Here is a 19,239-nt window from a genome sequence, read left to right as displayed (position 1 = left end):
TCCTTCCAGCTGTGGCTGACAGCCCCTCGGGACAGCAGGGCCCTAAGGGCAGAACCAGAGCACTTCTGGAAGGTTAGAGGAAGAAGGTACCTCAGCACCACCCAAGATAGTTCCTCCTTTAGGAACTGTAAAAACTGAAGCTCAGAGAGAGTGACTTGCCTGATGCCACAGGGCATGTCAGAGGCAACGGGCAACCTTGCAGGATGACAGGGGAAAGCCCCACATGTCAAGAGCTCAGGCCCAGGAAATCAGGCAGCTCATGCTCTGTGCTGCCTCTCCCTTTCTCTCAAGCTGGACTGTTGCAGTGGCCTCCTGCCTGGTTCCATTTCTATGAAGCGGCCGAAGGGACTGAGAGCAGACTTCTTACCAGCTCACCCCCAACTCCCAACCCTCAGTGCTGCCCATCATTCAGGAAACGGAGGCCAAAACCTCATCACCCACCACGTGGAACTCCCCACAAACTTGCCTCCAAGCCCCTTTCCGGCTCTGTTTGCCACTTTTCTCTGTCATCTCTAGACACTAGACGCTTCTGTTTCGACTTGGCTCATGCTGTTGCTCCTGCCTGGACCTCTCTTCCCTCACTCCTCTTGATAAACTCCTGCATATCCTTCAACACCCAGCTCCAAGGTCACCTCTTCTGCACTCTCTCCTCCCTGAGTCAGCAGATACAGAAGGAAGTTACCACCACCGCTGGCTCCCATGCCCACAGGAGCCTTTGCTAGTAGATCTTGGCATCCTTTTCCCAAGATCCTGGCAGTGCCTCTTACTCTTAAGACACCGCAATCAAGGCAGCAGGACTAAGGAATCAGGTAACTCAAGAATGAGATGGTACTGCCCACCTTGCCTCCCACCAGGTTACCGCATCCTGGTCCCTAAGCACCTCACACAAACCCCCATCCTTGTGTTTAGGACCTGGGATCTGATCATTTATTTCCCTGTAATTCACATTAGTTGGGGAATATTTTCTCTCTGGCACCTAACACATGGTGTTATGGGCTGAATTGTGTCCCCATAAAATTCCTGTATGGCTGAGTGCAGTGGCTCATGCCTGTAATACCAGCACTTTGGGAGGCTGAGGCGGCTGAACTGTGTTCCCATAAAATTCCTATGTTTGGCTGGGTGTGGTGGCTCACGCCTGTAATCCCAGCACTTTGGGACGCCATGGCGGGTGGACCATTGGAGGTCAGGGGTTCAAGACCAGCCTGGCCAACATGGTGAAACCCTGTCTCTACTAAAAATACAAAAAGTAGCCAGCCATGGTGGCAAGCACCTAGGCCAGCTACTAGGGAAACTGAGGCAGGAGAATCACTTGAGCCCGGGAGGCAGAGGTTGCAGTGAGCTGAGATCATGCCACTGCACTCCAGCCTGGGCGACAGAGTGAGACTCCCTCTCAAAAAAAAAGAAAAAAAAATTTCCTATGTTTGGCTGGGTGCGGTGGCTCACACCTGTAATCCCAGCACTTTGGGAGGCCGAGGCAGGTGGATCACTTGAGGTCAGGAGTTCGAGACCAGCCTGGCCAACATGGTGAAACCCTGTCTCTACTGAAAATACAAAAATTAGCCAGGCATGGTGGCAGGCATCTGTAATCCCAGCTACTCAGGAGGCTGAGGCAGGAGAATCGCTTGAACCCGGGAGGCAGAGGTTGCAGTGAGCCGAGATTGCACCATTGCACTCCAGCCTGGATGACAGAGCAAGACTCTGTCTCAAAAAAAAAAAAAAAAAAAGAAGTTTCTTATGTTTAAGCCCTAACATCCAATACTTCGGAATGTAACTGTGACTGTATTAGAAGAAAGACCCCTAAAAGAGTAAATACAGTTAAATGGGTCCCTTAGGGTAGGTCCTGATCCAACATGACTAGTGCCCTTATAAGAAATCAGGACACAGACAATAGAGACAAATGTGTGACCATGTAGGGGCTCAATGAACAGGCAGTCATCTGCAAGCCACAGAGAGAGGCCCCAGAAGAAACCGAACCTGCCTACACCTTGATCTTGGACTTCTAGCCTCCAGAATTGTGTGAAAATAAATTTCTGTTGTTTAAGCCACCCAGTCTGTGGTTGTTTTTTTTTAAGTTTTTTGTAGGGACAAGGTCTTGCTATGTTGCCCAGGCTGGTCTCGAATTCCTGGCCTCAAGGGATCCTCCCACCTCAGCCTCTCAAAGTGCTGGGATTACAGGCGTAAGCCACTGCACCCAGCCCGTGGCATTCTAGTATGGCAGCCCTCGCAAACTAATACACTGGGCCTAGCACGTAGGAACCACTCCCAGTATTCTTTGAAGAAAATTTCATGTCATTGTGAAAGAGCCCTAAATCACAGGTCTCTGGGACTGTGGTCTCCCCATCTGGGGCTGCTGTCTGTCTGTCCACAGCTGCATGCACCCACCCCACCAGCCACCAGGAATGCACCCGAAGAACACAAAAGGGCAGTGGTGATGTGGCTGAGGCAAGTGGGCAGGCCCAAGCTTAGCCCACCTGTGCTACCTTGCACAGCAAGCCAGGTGGAGCTTTTGGCCCTGGAGCTCCAGCGCAATAAATATGGTCAAACTGACAAATGAGGGCCCACACAAACCTTGGCAGGCCTGGATTAGGGAAGGAAAGAGCAGCGGAACTTGTTCCCCACAGAAGGAAAACATGTTTCCTTTTCCAGAGGCAAGAAAAACCCAGGTTGATGGACAAAAAACAAGACCAAACCAAATTTTTGTTGTGTGTGTGTGTTTTTTCTTTTTAAGTACAAAAAAATCAAAGCATACAGGGCTCTGGCCAACTGTCACAAAGAAGCAGAGCCTGGGGCCTGCCTCCTACACCCATTCTCCCACCTGTCCCTGCCCAGCTGCCTTTAGGGTAAAGGAGACCCCTTCTTAGAGCAGCTCAGACTGTGCTCTGCAGAGCGCCAGACATTCTGGGGGTGTCTAGCAGTGGAGGACAGTGCCCCCGCCCTGACTCCATGCAGGGAAGGTACCCGCTATCTATTTCAAACACTGCTTCCCTGAAAGACATCACTTGGAAAAAGGGAGCCTTGGCTAAAGGAGAACATGAAAAGCCCCTAATTAACAAATAAGGAGGCACCCAAGCTACAGGACTGATTCCTGGATGAAAAGAGGGAAGCCGAGGCCATTTAGTAGAAGATGCCCAGGCGGGCCCCCTCCAGATCTTCTTGCCAAAGTTCAGGGCAGCCACTGAACCGCAGGCCTGAGCTCTGGGCAGGGCTTGCTTCACTGAGCTGGAAGGTGGCGCCCGGTCCCTGGTCCTCTGAGTTGGGCACCACCTCTGCACTGTGGCTCCAGCACCCCCAGGGGGTCTGAGGCTGCAGTCTCTGGCATGATGGGTGGGGCAGGAGAGATGGAGCTCCCAGCGACAGACAGGGCTCTGGAGACACAGAGAGACCCTGCAAGAGAGATGAGAGCAGCCTGGTTAGTGGGCTACTCCCTGATGTCCAGAGATCTTGAATCTGGCTGGTTGCCATGGTATGGCTGGCAGCATCCGGACAGCCCTGGTGCCATGAATGCAGCAAAGCCAAGTGGTTAAGAGGACTGGCTCGGGAGACACTCTGCTAAGGCTTAAATCCCATTTCTGCTACTCACTAGCAATGAGAACTCAGGTAGCTTCTTTTAGTCTCAGTTTTCTCACCCGTAAAATAGAGATGCTGATAATACCTACTTCCTAGGGTCATTACTGGGGCTGAATAATACATGTAAGGTGCCAAGAATGATGATGGGCACATAGAAAGTGTTCAACAAATTTTGGTTAATATGATTTTTTACGGACGATGAGTCAGTCATGAGGCTCATGAATGAACGAATCTTGAAGAAAACTTGAAATCACCAGCTCTAGGCCCATCTACTCAGGAAATGCTGCCTTTACCCTGGGACTTCCTTCCCCCACTGCAGTCTTAATAGCACTTGAAGCCAGCACGCCCACCCTGCTACTTTCCACCCTCTGAGAAAGTCAGCGGGCTCCCCCTCTTTCCCATGGCTGTGAAGACTGCTTGTGGTGACTGTGGAGATGGCCTTAACTTCCCAGGGTCCCACCTCTTCTCCCATGGAGCCGGGGGTTCCTTCCATTCTCCCCTCCATTAGATAATCCTGGAGTAGATAAGCTGGGATCGAACAAGTATGAGATTCTCTGCAGACTGGAGGCTGGGGAACACAGCAAGGGCCTCCACACATACCTGGTACACTGCGGCCAGCTCCAAAGTTGCTGGGGCCGTCGTCCAGGGCACTGGTGGGTTCCGGGGCTCTGGGGACGACTGCGTCCAGGGACAGCCTTGGGGTGGCGTCCAAAGAGACGCGTCGGAGGTTGTCCCTTGGGACGAATACGGGGGCGACTGTATCTTGGGGCAGTAAGGGGGTGTTGCCCAGGGATCCGTGTCGTGGACCCCCCTCCCCAGGCGCTCGGGTGCGGCTTGGGCTCCGGGGCAGGCGGACGGGGATCCCCAGGACGCCTCGGCGAGGACGGCGGAGACCAGGCGCGGCCTGCGCCCCTGCCCTTGCCCCTGTCCGCGCCCCTGCCCTTGCCCCTGCCCTTGCCCCTGCCCCTCCGCCTGCGTCTGCGCCTCTGCGGGGCCGCGGTCGGGGCACAGCGGGCAGCCCCAAGGGGACCCCGCGTCCCCGCGCTGCCTGCGCCGGCACTGCAGACTCTCCTCGCTGAGACCCAGCACGGCCGATAGGTGGCCGATGTAGCGGATGGCCAGGCGCAGCGTTTCGATCTTAGTCAGGCTCTGGCCGGCGGGCGCCAACGAGGGAGGCAGAAAGCGGCGCAACTCGTGCAGGGCGCGGGCCAGCGTGCGCATGCGCAGTTTCTCCCGCTCGCTGGCGCTCTGCCGCTGTCCGCCCGCTGGTCCGGTGCGCGCTCGTCTGGGCGTCGTCGCGGCTGCCTCTGCGGCTCGGGAGCTGCAGCTTGGAGGCGCTGGCTGCGGGAGTCCGCGGGCGCCGTCGCAGGGGCACGAACCCGACGAATCGGAGGAGGAGGCCGGGGACGTGGAGTCCCAGTGGCCGGCCCAGCCCCAGCCCTGGGCGAAGATATAGTGGTCGTGGCCGAGGAGGCTCTGCGGAGGAGGCGACTGGGCCATGGCCGGGCTGCAGGCTCTGGGAGGCTGGGTTGGCCACCTCCAGGCCTGAGCTTTTATGTTGACCAAAGGTGCGAGGTGGCCCCCCGCCAGGTTGCAGAGAGGTGTCAAAACCCACAGAGCCCAGGGAAAGTCTGGGCAGGGGGCCCCTGGGAAAGCGGGCCCATTTGCGGAGGTGTGGATTCTGACTCCTTGGGGGCTCTAAATGGAGGCCCCTGCAGCCCGGGAAGTATGGGAGGGACAATTCGCATCTGGATGGAGCTGCTAAGCTTCTCACCACGCTCCCACCCACGCCCCTGCCCCGTCCACTACTCACGGTGAGTGCCCGGGAGCCCATCAGTGGCGGGTAGTGCCATGGTCTGTGGGTGCCTCAGGGACCCCGTGAGGAGTGGGTGCCTCTCTCATCACCAACCTCCCGGAGGTCTGTGCCCAGGACGCGGTGCCTACTGTTGTATTAAATAAGGCATCAAGACAAGCCCCGGAGGGCCCTGCCCATGGTGGCTGAGGAAGAAGTGCAGGTGGGCCCTTCTGGGGTCCCCAAAATCCACAGTTTCTGATTTGTTGAGTGACACCAAGAAAGGCATCTCACTGCCCATGGTCTGTATCTACTCTTGAGAAATGGAATAGATTAGGTTGGGGAAGAGGAGTTGGGTACCCTAGGTGATGAAAACCGGCGAAAATGGGTCCCCAAGCCGGCCTCTTTATTGGCTGTGACCTTGGTTAAGTTATTTAGCTCCTCTGAGCCTCAGATTCCCTCATCGGTACCAATAGTGATACAAAATACCTATGCCTAGGATGGTTCCTGGACTAAGTACAGCGATCCCTGTAAAGCACTTAGGCCCTGGCAAGTGAGCTGAAGGTTTGCCATGATCATTTTATAAAGAAGGTACTGGCCAGGCGCGGTGGCTGATGCCTGTAATCCCAGCACTTTGGGAGGCCGAGGTGGGTGGATCACCTGAGGTCATAAGTTCGAGACCAGCCTGGCCAACATGCTGAAACCCTGTCTCTACTAAAAATACAAAAACCAGCCGAGTGTGGTGGCAGGCACCTGTAATCCCAGCTACTCGGGAGGCTGAGGCAGGAGAATCGCTTGAACCCGGGAGGCGGAGGTTGCAGTGAGCTGAGATCATGCCACTGCACTCCAGCCTGGGCGAGTGCGAGACTCCGTCTCAAAAATAAATAAATAAATAAATAAATAAATAAATAAATAAATAAATAAATAAATAAAATAAAAGGAAAGTACTTAGATTTCAAGGCACTAATGAGCTTTATTCATTTAATTTCATATTTATTTATTTATTCTCTTTTTTTTTGTTTTTGAAACAGACTTGGTCTATCGTCTAGGCTGGAGTGCAGTGGCACCATCTCAGCTCACCGCAACCTCTGCCTCCTGGGTTCAAGTGATTCTTCTGCCTCAGCCTCTCAAGTAGCTGGGACTACAGGTATGCACCATCACGTCTGGCTAATTTTTGTATTTTTAGTAGAGACTGGTTTTTGCCATGTTAGCCAGGCTGGTCTTAAACTCCTGACCTCCAGTGATCCACCCGCCTTGGCCTCCGAAAGTGCTGGGATTATAGGCGTCAGCCACTGCGCCTGGCCGAATTCATATTTAGCAACCAGTAAATGTCGAGCACACAGGGTGAATGAGCTAGTCATGGTCTCTGCTCTAATGAGATTTCAGTCTTGTGGGAAAGAAAAGTGAACAGGCCATTGTATGACAGTAGCTGTATGCCCTTAGGCAGAGCCCTTAACCTGTTTGAGCTTGAGCTTCTGCTCAGTAAAACAGGAATAATGATAGTATCTACATGGGACTGTGTAAGGGATAGTTGAGATAGTAACATTTATAAAGTAAATGATCTTCTCAGCAACAATTACAGTTTAAAGGAGATTGTCAATGTCCTGTGTGGTCTTGGGGAAAGGGCTGAGTCCTGAGGCTAAGAGTCAAAAGAAGACCAGGGACATTAGGGTTCTGGCCACAGAGGTGAAGAAGTCATAGCTGGGCCTTGAACCATGCGTAGGATTTGAGGAGGGAGAGAGGCAGGTGCCGTGCTTTCTGGATGGGAACTGCATAAGCAAAGACCTGGCCTTGGGACCTTCCAAGATGCCTTAGGAGCAGGGCACTGGGGTGGTGATGTGGAAGGCCAGAGCACACCTGGCTGGGGCCAGGTTAAGGAGTTGGTTTTGGGAGCCATAGGGACTTTTGAGTGGAAGGGTGATACAATTTTAAAAATCATTAGCTAATAACTGACTAAAGATCAACATGACAGTGGTGTTCAAGAAGAGATTAACCTGCAGCAGCATGAAGTAGCAAATGGCTTTGTAATTATTTAATCATTATTATCATTTTTTGTGGAGTTGGGTTTTACCCAGGCTGGTCTTGAACTCCTGGGCTCAAGTGATTTGCCCTCCTCAGCCTCCCAAAGTGTTGGGATTACAGGCATGAGCCACCAGGCCCAGCTGCCTTGTAATATTTTTGTGGCTGATTTTATTTTATTTTATTTTATTATTTGTTTTATTTTTGAGACAGGGTCTGTCGCCCAGGTTGGAGTGCAGTGGCAGCTCACTGCAACCTCCGCCTCCCAGGCTCAAGGAATCATCCTGCTTCAGCCTCCTGAGTAGCTGGGACCACAGGTGCACGCCACCATGCCTGGCTAATTTTTGTATTTTTAGTAGAGATGGGGTTTCACCATGTTGGCTAGGCTGGTCTCGAACTCCTGACCTCAAGTGATCGCCTGCCTCAGCCTCCCAAAATGCTGTTATTACAGGCGTGAGCCACTGTGCCCAGACTTCATTTATTTTAATTTTAGAGACAGGGTCTCACTCTGTTGCCCAGGCTGGAGTGCAGTGATGCAATCATGGCTCACTGTACCCTAAAACTGTGTTCAAGTGATCCTCCTGCCTCAGCCTCTCAAGTAGCTGGGACTACAGGCGCATACCACTATGACTGGCTAATCTTTTTTTTGTTTCTTTCCTTTTTTTTGAGGGAGGGCGTGGCTATTTTCAAAAATTAACTTTTAATTACACAAATTATGTAACTACTACATTTCACTGTGAGAAATGGAAACATTACAGATAAAGTTGGAGTCTCTTTAACCAACCCCATAAACCCCCAAAAGGTAACAGCTGTTATTAGGCTGTGTGTGTAGTTCCAGACCTGGCCAGTGGGTTAACATAAACATGTGTATCCTTAGCAAACACACAGTAACCCTCCAGTTACATTATTACATTGTTATGTGTAAATGTCAGCTTGTAATTTGTTTTTCTTCTTTTCTTTTTCTTTTTTTTTTTTTTTTTTCATTCAACAGCATGTTTCAGAGCATTCCATGTCAGGACATATTTTGCTGACTCACCCTTTAAAAAAATAATGGATCAAATTTTTAGTGGGGATAATCCCAGCACTTTGGAAGGCTGAGGTGAGAGGATTGCTTGAGCCCAGGAGTTCAAGACCAGCCTGGGCAACATAGTCAGACCCCGCATCTAAGAAAAAAAAAAATTAGCCAGGCATGGTGGTGTGGGCCCTGTAGTCCCAGCTACTTGGGAGGCTGAGGCAGGAGGATCCCCTGAACCCAGGAGTTTGAGGTTGCAGTGAGCTATGATCGTACCACTGTGCTCCAGTCTGGCCACAGAGCAACACCCTGTCTCAAAAAAAAAAAAAAAAAAAAGTACTGTCTGCGAATACAGATTTGACCAAAACCTTGGTTATAGTTGATCTAAATGTTTTAAGTGTTTATCTCTTTAAATAATTTTTTTCTTTAGACAGGGTTTCACTCTGTCACCCAGGCTGGAGTGCAGTGGGGCAGTCACGGCTCACTGCAGCCACCACCTCCCGGGCTCAGGTAATCTTCCCACCTCAGCCTCCGGAGTAGTTGGGACTGCAGATGTGCACCATCACGCCGGCTAAAATTTGTACTTTTTGTAGAGACGGAGTTTCACCATGTTGCCTAGGCAGGTCTCATACTGCTGGGCTCAAGCAATCCACTCGCCTCGGCCTCCCAAAGTGCTGGGATTACAGGTATGAGTCACTGTACGCAGCCCATGTAAATAATTTTAACTTTGGAAAAAAGGTAAAATGGCAGGAGGTACAGATACACCTTCAATAATGAAATTATGTCACTTTTTCTCCTCAGAATTTATTTTGAAATATATTGGAGAAAATATGCCCAAGTCACTGCTCTAACGTTACGATGAAGTAACACTTGGCGTTGAATAACACTGGGCAGACAACTATTGTTTAGTTTATTCTAGCTGCTATGAATAAAGAAGAGAAAATTTTAATTGGTCCATAACATGAAAAGAAGGTGGGATAGATTTCAAACAGGCTTTCTTTGGAGAGAAGCAGTTAGTTATGGAACATTTCATGGCTTAAAGGGGTTTAAACCAAAATTTAAAAAAAACAACAACAAAAAACAACTATTTCCTAAGGGGAAATAAGGGACAACTTGTAAAACATTCACCCCTAGACTTTTTGGGTTGAAATAATGGCACATGTAGTGTAGGTACATCATTTATTGGTCCGAGGCCACACAACACTACAAAGCTCTTGACATACTGTCTATCAGGGAACTTGCATGTATGCATTCAACAGTTATAAACAAAATTCATCAGGCTTCATAGATATGTCTTGATCTAGGTGCTGCATTTCAGATAGAGCAGGTGCTGTTTCTATTGGTGTTTCTTTATTATTTATTTATTTTTTTTGAGATGAAGTTTCACTCTTGTTGCCCAGGCTGGAGTGCAATGGCATGATCTCAGCGCACTGCAACCTCCGCCTCCTAGGTTCAAGCGATTTCTCCTGCCTCAGCTTCCCAAGTACGTGGGATTACAGATGCCTGCCACCACACCTGGCTAATTTTTTGTATTTTTAGTAGAGACAGGGTTTCACCATGTTGGCCAGGCTGGTTTTGAACTCCTGACCTCAGGTGATCCACCTGCCTCAGCCTCCCAAAGTGCTAGGCTTACAGGTGTGAGCCACCACGCCTGGCTTCTATTGATGTTTCTGACTCACACCTTTATTTTTATTTATTTATTTATTTTTTGAGACACTCTCTCTGTTTTGTCCAGGCTGGAGTACAGTGGTGTGATCTCAGCTCACTATAACCTCCGCCTCCCAGGTTCAAGCGATTCTTGTGCCTCAGCCTTCCAAGTAGCTGGGACTACAGGCATGTGCCACCGTGCCCGGCTAATTTTTGTATTTTTAGTAGAGACAGGGTTTCACCATGTTGGCCAGGCTGGACTCGAACTCCTGACCTCATGCAATCTGCCTGCCTTGGCCTCCCAAAGTGCTGGGATTACAGGCATGACTCATGCCTTTTAACTGCTGTATGGTAGTCCATGGCATGCACAGCCACTTACTGATGCACCTTTATTGTATTTTTAGTTTTTGCCCAGCAGTGCTGCTTTGTGCATAAACAGCTAGGAATACATTGGTGGATGGTCTTGTGATCTCCAGGAAGCTTCTGAATATCCAGAATTATTTCCCCCCAACCTCCTTAGAGCCAGCCTGAGGGATTTCTTGTGGAGGGATTTGGTATATAATGGGATTCCACCACAGGCACAGAGCCCTGCACATGGTACATACATCCTTTCCTCTCGGAGATTGCCTGGTCTCCTACCTTGGTTTGAGCTAACCTGGAGCCTAGACCCTAGGCTGACTGTGGGTTGTACAGTGTAAGTTCTGGAAGGTGGGGCCCTGGGCCTGGTTTTTTGTGGCCCCTGGCTCTTCCCTGCACTCCTCAGCTAGGCTCTGGAAGCACAAGGGCACTCTATCTGCTAGCCTCACTCACCAGGAGGGAACCCCAAGTGGATCCCCCAACTGGGCCTCCACTTAGCACAGGGAGGCAGTATAGCTTAGTGGTCAGGTGTCTGGGCTGCAGAGTGAGACAGGCCTGGTTTCTTACCAGCTGGGAGAACTTGGGCAACTTACTCAATCTCAGTTTTCCCATCTATAAGTGGGTATTCTGATCTCCAGGATAACTGAAGTAAAATAAGATAATGCATGTGATAACATTTAGAACAGGGCTGATGTTATGCTTACAGCAAGTTCAGGAACAGCAGAAAGAAGTGATTAAAGGAATAGGTTGGATTGTAAGGGGAATGATATCTTCAGCCTTGGTCCCAGAAGGAAGTGATTCCTTGCTTTCTGGGAACTGCTCCCACACCAGACCAGGGCATCCTGCCCTCCCCACCTCTCCATATCCAGCCTTTCTCTTCTGTTGGGCCCTGGCAGGGATGCCTGTCCAACTTGCCTACAGCCCTGGGGCCCTTAAGGGGTCCACTTCTGGATGGGTGTGGGGCCACATATTTACTCTGTGCTGGAACCTGCCCTAGGTGCCGAGCAAACAAGCCAGGTTTGGATCCTACCCTGCAGCCCCTTTTCAGTGTTTCCACCCTTCATTTGGTTCCCCTGTTAAAAAGAGGGCCTGTGGCTGTGTGCCGTTGGGTAAGGTGATTACATTCTGGGCTTCAGTGTGCTAGTAGCACCAGGTTCACATCTTCCTTTCTGTGATAGGAATGGTGGCTAGATCAGGGAAATGTGGTCAGAAGAATGTATTTGGGTTTCACAAGTGTGGCAGACACTGCTAGTTGCCCACACAGCCTTTATTTGCCTTTTTCTTTTAGTAATCTTGTGTTGTGCATGGTGATACACCCTGCTAAAAAAAAAACAAAAAACCTACATTTGCCAGCTTCTTTTATAGATGGAATGGCCAATGAGATATTAGTGGAAGTCACTGGCTGGAGCTTCTGGGAGAACTCTTTAGCGCTGAGAAGTACACTCCTATGGCTCTGCCCCCTTATATTTTCTTCATTACCTGGAAAACATATGATGGCTGGAGTTTCAGCAACTCCACTGTGACTCTGAAGCAGTCTCAAAGACAGAAACCACACATTAAGGATGGTAGAGCAGAGAGAAGCCTGCGGCATTGATGAGAACGTGGACATGCCACACTGGCCCTGGACTGTCCACCCCTGAATTTCTTTAATGTGAAAGAAAAATAGGCCAGGTGCCGTGGCTTGTGCCTGTAATCCCAGCACTTTGGGAGGCCGAGGTGGGAAGATCACTTGAGCCCAAGATTTCAAGACCAGCCTGGGGAACACAGGGAGACCTATGTCTCTACAAAAACAATGAAACAAAAAGATGGGCAATGGTGTCACATGCCTGTGGTCCCAGCTACTCGGGAGGCTGAGGCGAGAGGATTGCTTGAGCCCAAGAGGTTGAGGCTGCCGTGAACTATGATCATGCCACTATGATCTAGCCTGGGCGACAGAATGAGACCCTGTCTCAAAAAAAAAAAAAAAAAAAAAAAAGAAAGAAAGAAAGAAAAGAAAAGAAAAAGAAAAATCACCATCTTGTTTAGGTCAGTGTCATTTTAGGAGGTACTATGAGCAACGAAACACAATTCCTACCCACATAATAGGGAAGTTCCCAGAGTTTCCTTACCACCAAGTGGGGCCATGTGAGCTGGATGACAGTTCAGTTAAGTGAATTCACAACAGATTCAGGGCTTCCACAAATGAATGAGCGGATGTTCACTGGGAGGAAGGTCTCTAGTGAGGGGCCACAGGCACTGTTCCCAGCCTTTTCCTGGGCAGAATTATGATCTTGAATGAAGATATGAACTGATCTAATGTGGGGTAAGACCCAAACCCAAAAGTGACTTGGGAAACAGCCAGTATCTAAATAAATCCTGACAGGCTGGAACAACCCATCAGACCTGATCAAATAGAACGAGCAGGTCCCCTGTACCCTTCTCCAAGTTCACGTCAGGAGGCATCCTGTAAAATCAGCACATGTGGGAGGGCATGGTGGTCATTGCCTTCAAAGTATGAGGGGCATAAAAGTAAATGTGATCCAAGCTGCATGCAAATTCACAAGAAGCAGGCCAGGCGCGGTGGCTGACGCCTGTGATCCCAGCACTTTGGGAGGCCGAGGCAGGTGGATCACTTGAGGCCAGGAGTTTGAGACCAGCCTGGCCAACATGGCGAAACCCCATCTCTACTAAAAATACAAAAAAGCTAGCCAGGCATGATGATGCGCACCTGTAGTCCCAGCTACTCGGGAGGCTGAGGCAGGATAATCCCATGGACCCAGGAGGCAGAGGTTGCAGTGAGCTGAGATCGCACCACTGCTCTCCAGCCTAGGCAGCTGAGCAAGACTGTCTCAAAAAAAAAAAAAAAAAAAATCACAAGAAGCAGGGGTGGGGACGGGGGGCGGTCTTCAACTGAGGAGTGATGGTGATGGTTTCTTATTCTCCAGACAGGATGGGCCCTACCTAAAGTAAGTGGTGAGAACTGGAGGCCACTGTTCATGAGGGATGGGGACAAATCCCAGCTTAGGGAGGTTGGTGAGAGGGCTTGAAGCCAGGTCACCAGAGAAATAGCTGGAGGGCCTGGGAGCATTGAGTACAAAAAGAAAAAAGTGGAGGGGATGTGACGGTTGTCTGCAGAGGCACGGACCCAGGGGAACACTCCAGAGAGAGTCTGAAGAACTTTCTAAGTCAGAGGCTCTGTCTTGTAGGGGAGGGAGTGGCCTGTTCCTGGAGCTAATCAAGAAAAGGTCAGATGATGACACGTTAGGCACGTGCAGGAGCTGGGGCAGATGGCTGCTGCGGCCTCTGCCGAGCTCTGTAAAACGGGGTTGGACCTGATGACCACTGATGTTGTTTCAGAGCTCAGGCCAACAACTAGGGAGAGAACAGGAGCTGCTGCTTCAGGACTCCTGCTAATCCCAGGGCAGGAACACAGGGGAGTCCTCAGGGTGTCCTGAGTAGGGGGAGCACAGAGGGAGGCCTCCTAAGTGCCCAGGCTCAGGCCACCTGCACACCTACTCTTGTCAGTGCCTGAAGCTCAGTGGCTCGGCTAGGCCTGCTCTCAGGGTTGGAAGCACAAAGCTGCCATCATCTTGTGCAGGGCTTGCCTGTGTGGCATGGGTCAGCTTGGCCCTGAGGCAGGTAATGCCTGTCTGTATTCCTTCTAGACAGTGAGGAAACTGAGACCTCCATCCCACCACCCCCTTATGGGCCTCCCAACACTTCCTCCCCAACCAGCAGTGGGGTGGGGAGGGCAGAGGCCTCAGGTTGGCCCCCCAAGATGTGCTCATTCGGCCCTGGCCCTGTTACAGGGTGAGAGAGGGCAATGCCCTTGGTCCAGCCCGCCTTTGGTGGCTTAGCACAGGTCCCTACAGCCACCTGGCTGCCCACAGCCCTGCGCACAGGAGCTCTGCACCTGCTCTTTCTTCCTGGGTAGGTAGTGCAGGGCCCTGGGAGCAGGTCCAAGGCCCTGGAGCCAGGTTAAAGTCTGGCCCTGACCCACGGGTCTCCTCTCCTTTCCTTCCCCTTGGATCCCTTCCAGGCCCTAGGGGGTGAGCAGGCTGTGGGAATATGGAAGGGAATTGGGGGTGCTGGGCCCTGAGGGAGCTGCAGGGCCGTGTGGTATTCTCATTACCAGCGAGGCAGAGAGGGCCAGCCCAGCCTCCCCCCCCCGCGCCACTGTGGCTACCTTCACACCTCCTGGCTGCCTGTTGACACAAAGGCCGCCTCCCTCAGGGCAGAAGGTGTTGACTTGGGAACCAGGGTGTGCAGGAGCCTCCAAAACAGCCCAGCAGCAGGTCCCCTCAGAAGCCCCAAAAAGTGCTTCTGGGGTCGGGCGTGGGAGGCTGCAGGTCCCAGCCCCAGGAGGCCAAGGTAAGGCCAGGGCCTATGTTTCTGGGCTAGGGATGGAAGGAGTGTGGGAGGACTCGGGTCTGGAGGGACCGCTCACTTGGGGAGCCCAAGTCAGCATCCGCTGGCCCCAGGGGCTGGTACATGGGCATAGCCATGGAGGCCCTGCCAAGCAGAGCACCTCACTGGGAGGTGTCACTGGGAGGCCCAGAGACTGACAGCCACTGGGGCAAGGTCACAGAGCAGCCACTGGAACTGCCACTCGCCCCGACTACGTGTCAGGCCAACCTCGTCTTCTGAGCCCTTTCCACAGACAAGCCGAGTCTGTGCCTGCTGAGCCTGCTCTGCTCAAACCCTGTGCCCTGCACCCTGCGGCTTTCCCCTGGCTCAGCTCAGGAAACGGTCCCCAGAGAGGTCACATCACTTGCTGAAGGTCCCTGGAGCCAGGACTCCAGCCCACTGGTATCTGGCTTTGAGTCAAAGACTGTGCATAACACCAGTGGGAACACTGCCTGGCTGGGACTAAGCCTCCAGGAGGACGAGTTGCCCGCTTGGGAGTGGAAGGAGAAGGACTGACAAGTCGGCACTGAGTCCGGTGGTGGCCTGGTGTGCAGGGTGCCTGTGGAAGGCAGGGAGGTGCTCCCTGCTGGGGCCATCAGGGCAGGTTCTGAGGGGAAGGAAAGGACCTGAGATTGTGGATTTTCTCCAAGTGATGGCGGGTGGGTGTTCCTGGCAGAGGGAAAGGTGTGAGCCCAAGGCTGGAAACAGGGATGCCCAGGGCTAGCTTGCTGGCAGTGCCCAGGGGGCTGGTGCCTCAGGCTGGCAAAGATAAGCAGGAGATGATGTGGACAAGCAGGTGGGAACCAGATGGGGTGGGGAGGTCCTGCTGAGTGAGGAGTTCAGACTCAGGGAGGCAGTGAGATCCACACGAGGTTTGAGGAAAGAGAGAGGTTGGAAGGCAAAGATCCTGAGGCAGGAAACTGGTCCAGAGGCTGCGCTCATCTCAGGGCAAGGGCTGATTGCAGCCTGGCAGGGGCCTGGGAGTGGGCCCAGCCGCCACTGGAGAGAATGTGGAAAAGGGGGAAGGACTGGCTGCTGTTGGCTGGGGAAGTAAAGGAGGGGCTGGGAGCCACAGGCATGGGGAGCTGCCCAAGAGAGCCCACCCTCTGCTCTTCCTCCAAGAAGGCTGAGCCAGGGAGTCCCAGGACTACCTGGTCCAGTTCCTGGGACAGCAAGGCCCATGGAGGCAGCTCAGGCCTAGGGCCAACAGTGCCTGGGGTCAGCTCCACATCTAAGCCTCAGTCTCCTCATCTGAAATGGATGTCCTTGCTGGGAGGATTAGATGGAGGACCACATGTTGGGCACCTGGGACTCCACAAGTCCTGCCTGCCTGCCTGCCTGCCCTGCTGGAGAGGACCACCCGAGGCCCTGCATCTCTTGGGAGGACAAAGGGCAGTGCCCATTCCAGGGGCTGCAGGCTCTGGGAAGGAAGACCCAGCCTCCCAGGACTTGTCTCCAGGCTTGGGCTTATCCGTTGGAGTGTGAACAAGCTGGATAGGGGGGCAGGGGGGTTCAAAGTGTTTTCTCCTCCCCTCCCCTCCCCTCTTCTCCCTTCCCCTCCCCTCTCCTCTCCTCTCCTCTTTCCTTTTTCTCTCCTTTCTCTCCTTCCTTCTTCCTCCTTCTCCCTTCCCTTTCCCCTTCCCCTTCCTCTTCCCCTTCCCTTCCTTTTCTTTCCTTTCCTTCTTTTTTTTCACCAAAGCAACGCATCCTCATTACAGAAAAGGGAGAGAATATACACATAGAAAAAGAAGGGAATTTAAAAGGCCCCCAGTTCCATCAACTCAGAGAGAAGCACTTTGGCCCATGTCATTGCATCTTAACCTTTTTTAGGCGTCTCTGCCAGCACAGGAACATAGAGATAGAGGCATTGAGAGGCAGCATGTCACTTTCTGGGGTTGTTTTTCTGTTTTTTGAAGCTTCTAACATATATATTTTTTTCTCTTTTTTTTTTTTTTCTTTTTTGAGACGGAGTCTCACTGCTCTGTCACCCAGGCTGGAGTGCAGTGGCGTAATCTCTGCAAGCTCTGCCTCCCGGGTTCACGCCATTCTCCTGCCTCAACCTCCCGAGTAGCTGGGACTACAGGTGCCCCCCACCACACCTGGCTAATTTTCTGTATTTTTAGTAGAGACAAGGTTTCACCATGTTAGCCAGGATAGTCTCGATCTCCTGACCTCATGATCCACCTGCCTCGGCCTCCCAAAGTGCTAGGATTACAGGCGTAATCCCAGGCCCACGCCTGGCCTATTTTTCTCTTTTTTTTTTTAAACAGCTTTTTTGAGATAGAATTACGTACCATACAATTTGGCCGGGCGTGGTGGCTCATGCCTGTAATCCCAGCACTTTGGGAGGCCAAGGTGGATTACTTGAGTTCAGGAGTTCGATACCATCCTAGGCAACATGGCGAGACCTTGTCTCTACAAAAAAAAGCAAAACTTAGCCAGGTGTGGTGACGCACGCCTGTGGTCCCAGCTACTGGGGTGGCTGAGATGGGAGGATCGCTTGAGCTTGGGAGGGTAAGGCAGCAGTGAGCCATGACTGCGCCACTGCACTCCAGCCTGGGTGACAGAGCCAGACCCTGTCTCAATAAATAAATAAAGTGTATGATTCAAGGTTTTTGTATATTACATTTTAATTATTTAAAAATTGTAATAGTCACCTGAGGTTAGGAGTTCAAGACCAGCCTGGCCAACATGGTGAAACCCTGTCTCTACTAAAAATACAAAAATTAGCCAGGTGTGGTGATGCATGCCTGTGATTCCAGTTACTCAGGAGGCTGAGGCAGGAGAATTGCATGAACCTGGAAGGCAGAGGTTGCCATGAGCCAAGATTGCACCACTGCACTCCAGCCTGGGCAACAGAGTGAGACTCCATCTCAAAAAAAAAAAAAAAAAGTAATATATATGTAACATAAATTTGCCATCTCTGCCATTTTAAAGTTTGCAATTTGGTGGCATTAATTACATTCACAGTGTTGTGCAACTATGACCACTTCTATTTTTAAAACGTTTTATCACCTTAAATGGAAACTCTGTAACTCTTAAGCAATAACACTCCATTATTCCCCACTTCATTCCTTGGTAACCTCTTACCGGCTTCTGTCTCTGAATTTGCCTGTACTTGGTACCTCATATAAGTGGAATCATGCAGTCTTTGTCCGCTGGTGTCTGGCTTCTTTCACTTAGCATAATGGTTTTCCGGTGCATCCACATTGTAGCATGTATCAGTACTTCACTCCCTTTTATGGTTGAATGATATTCCATTGTGTGGATAGACCATATTATGTTTATCCATTCATCCTTCAATGAACATTTGGGTCGTTTCGACCTTTTGACTACTGTAACTAGAGCTATGCATTGGTGTACAAATATCTGTTCTAGTCCCTGCTTTCAGTTTTTCTGGGTATATAGTGTGCTGTTTCATGACCAGCTTTTCTCACTGATATATCGAGAACATTCTCCATACCAGTAGATGTACTTCTGCAACCAGATTTTTAAGGCATGCTCTGTACTCCACTGGTGACGTGGTGGTGACAGTTTAGTTAACAAAATATGTATTCCGAGATCCCTTAATAAAGTTTTCCACATAAGTACATCCTTATGCCTATATTTTAAAATTTATTTCTATTTTTATTTATTTATTTTTTAAGACTGGGTCTTGCTATGTTACATTGCCCAGGCTGGTCTCGAACTACTGGGCTCAAAGCTGTCCTCCTGCCTCAGCCTCCCTAGTGCTGAGACTACAGTAATGTACCACCATGCCCAGCAATAAAATTTAATTTAATTTAATTTAATTTTTATTATTTATTAATTTTTGAGACGGGGTCTCACTCTGTCATCCAGGCTGGAGTGCAGTGGTGTAATCTCAGCTCACTGCAGCCTTGCCCTCCCAGGCTCAAGTTATCCTCCCACCTCAGCCTCCCAAGTATCTGGGACTACAGGTGCACACCACCACACCCAGCTAATTTTTTTTAAAAAAAAGTTTTTTTGTAGAGACGGGGTTTCACCATGTTGCCCAGGCTGGTCTCAAACTCCTGGGCTCAAGCAATCCATTCGCCTCCACCTCCCAAAGTGCTGGGATTACAGGTATGCACCACTGCACCTGGCCAAAACTTATTTCTATTTTTTTAACTTTTTAAAAAAATGTTCATTTTTTCAGATGGAGTCTCACTCTATTGCCCAGGCTGGACTACAATGGCATGATCTCGGCTTACTGCAACCTTCACCTCTTGGGTTCAAGCAATTCTGCCTCAGCCTCCCAAGTAGCTGGGATTACAGGCATGCACCACCACACCTGGCTAATTTTTGTATTTTTAGTAGAGACGGAGTTTCACCATGTTGGCCAGGCTGGTCTCAAACTCCTGACCTCAAGTGAACTGCCTTGGATCCTCGGCCTCCCAAAGTGCTGGGATTACAGGCGTGAGCCACCATGCCCAGCCTTTTTAATTTTAAATAATAAAAA

At 50.8% G+C, this 19,239-nt stretch overlaps 1 protein-coding gene and 1 long non-coding RNA gene across 2 annotated transcripts; one reads left to right on the top strand and one right to left on the bottom strand.

Moving 5' to 3' along the window:
• Positions 1-2,694: 2,694 nt before the first annotated feature.
• On the bottom strand, positions 2,695-5,067 carry MESP2 (mesoderm posterior bHLH transcription factor 2). The gene is made up of 2 exons (XM_019010500.4): positions 4,168-5,067; positions 2,695-3,384 (listed from the first exon to the last, which is right to left on the bottom strand). Exons 1-2 carry the CDS (start codon positions 5,065-5,067, stop codon positions 3,115-3,117), a joined length of 1,170 nt encoding a protein of 389 aa, XP_018866045.3. The 3' UTR covers positions 2,695-3,114.
• Positions 4,843-19,227, top strand: LOC134757284 (uncharacterized). The gene is made up of 3 exons (XR_010131071.1): positions 4,843-5,135; positions 6,391-6,506; positions 18,937-19,227. It is a non-coding gene; the product is annotated as an uncharacterized lncRNA (long non-coding RNA).
• Positions 19,228-19,239: the final 12 nt, after the last annotated feature.

This window comes from Gorilla gorilla, chromosome 16, assembly GCF_029281585.2.
Source record: "Gorilla gorilla gorilla isolate KB3781 chromosome 16, NHGRI_mGorGor1-v2.1_pri, whole genome shotgun sequence".
Taxonomy (NCBI): Eukaryota; Metazoa; Chordata; class Mammalia; order Primates; family Hominidae; genus Gorilla; species Gorilla gorilla.
This window is presented reverse-complemented; position numbering and strand designations above follow the sequence as displayed.

Bases quoted from the DNA above. Each gene is read 5' to 3' on its own strand.
- MESP2 (XM_019010500.4), bottom strand. From the start codon at position 5,067: ATGGCCCAGTCGCCTCCTCCGCAGAGCCTCCTCGGCCACGACCACTAT. The intron at 3,385-4,167 runs GTATGTGTGGAG...TCTCTCTTGCAG, and splicing joins AGCTGGCCGCAGTGTACCAG to GGTCTCTCTGTGTCTCCAGA.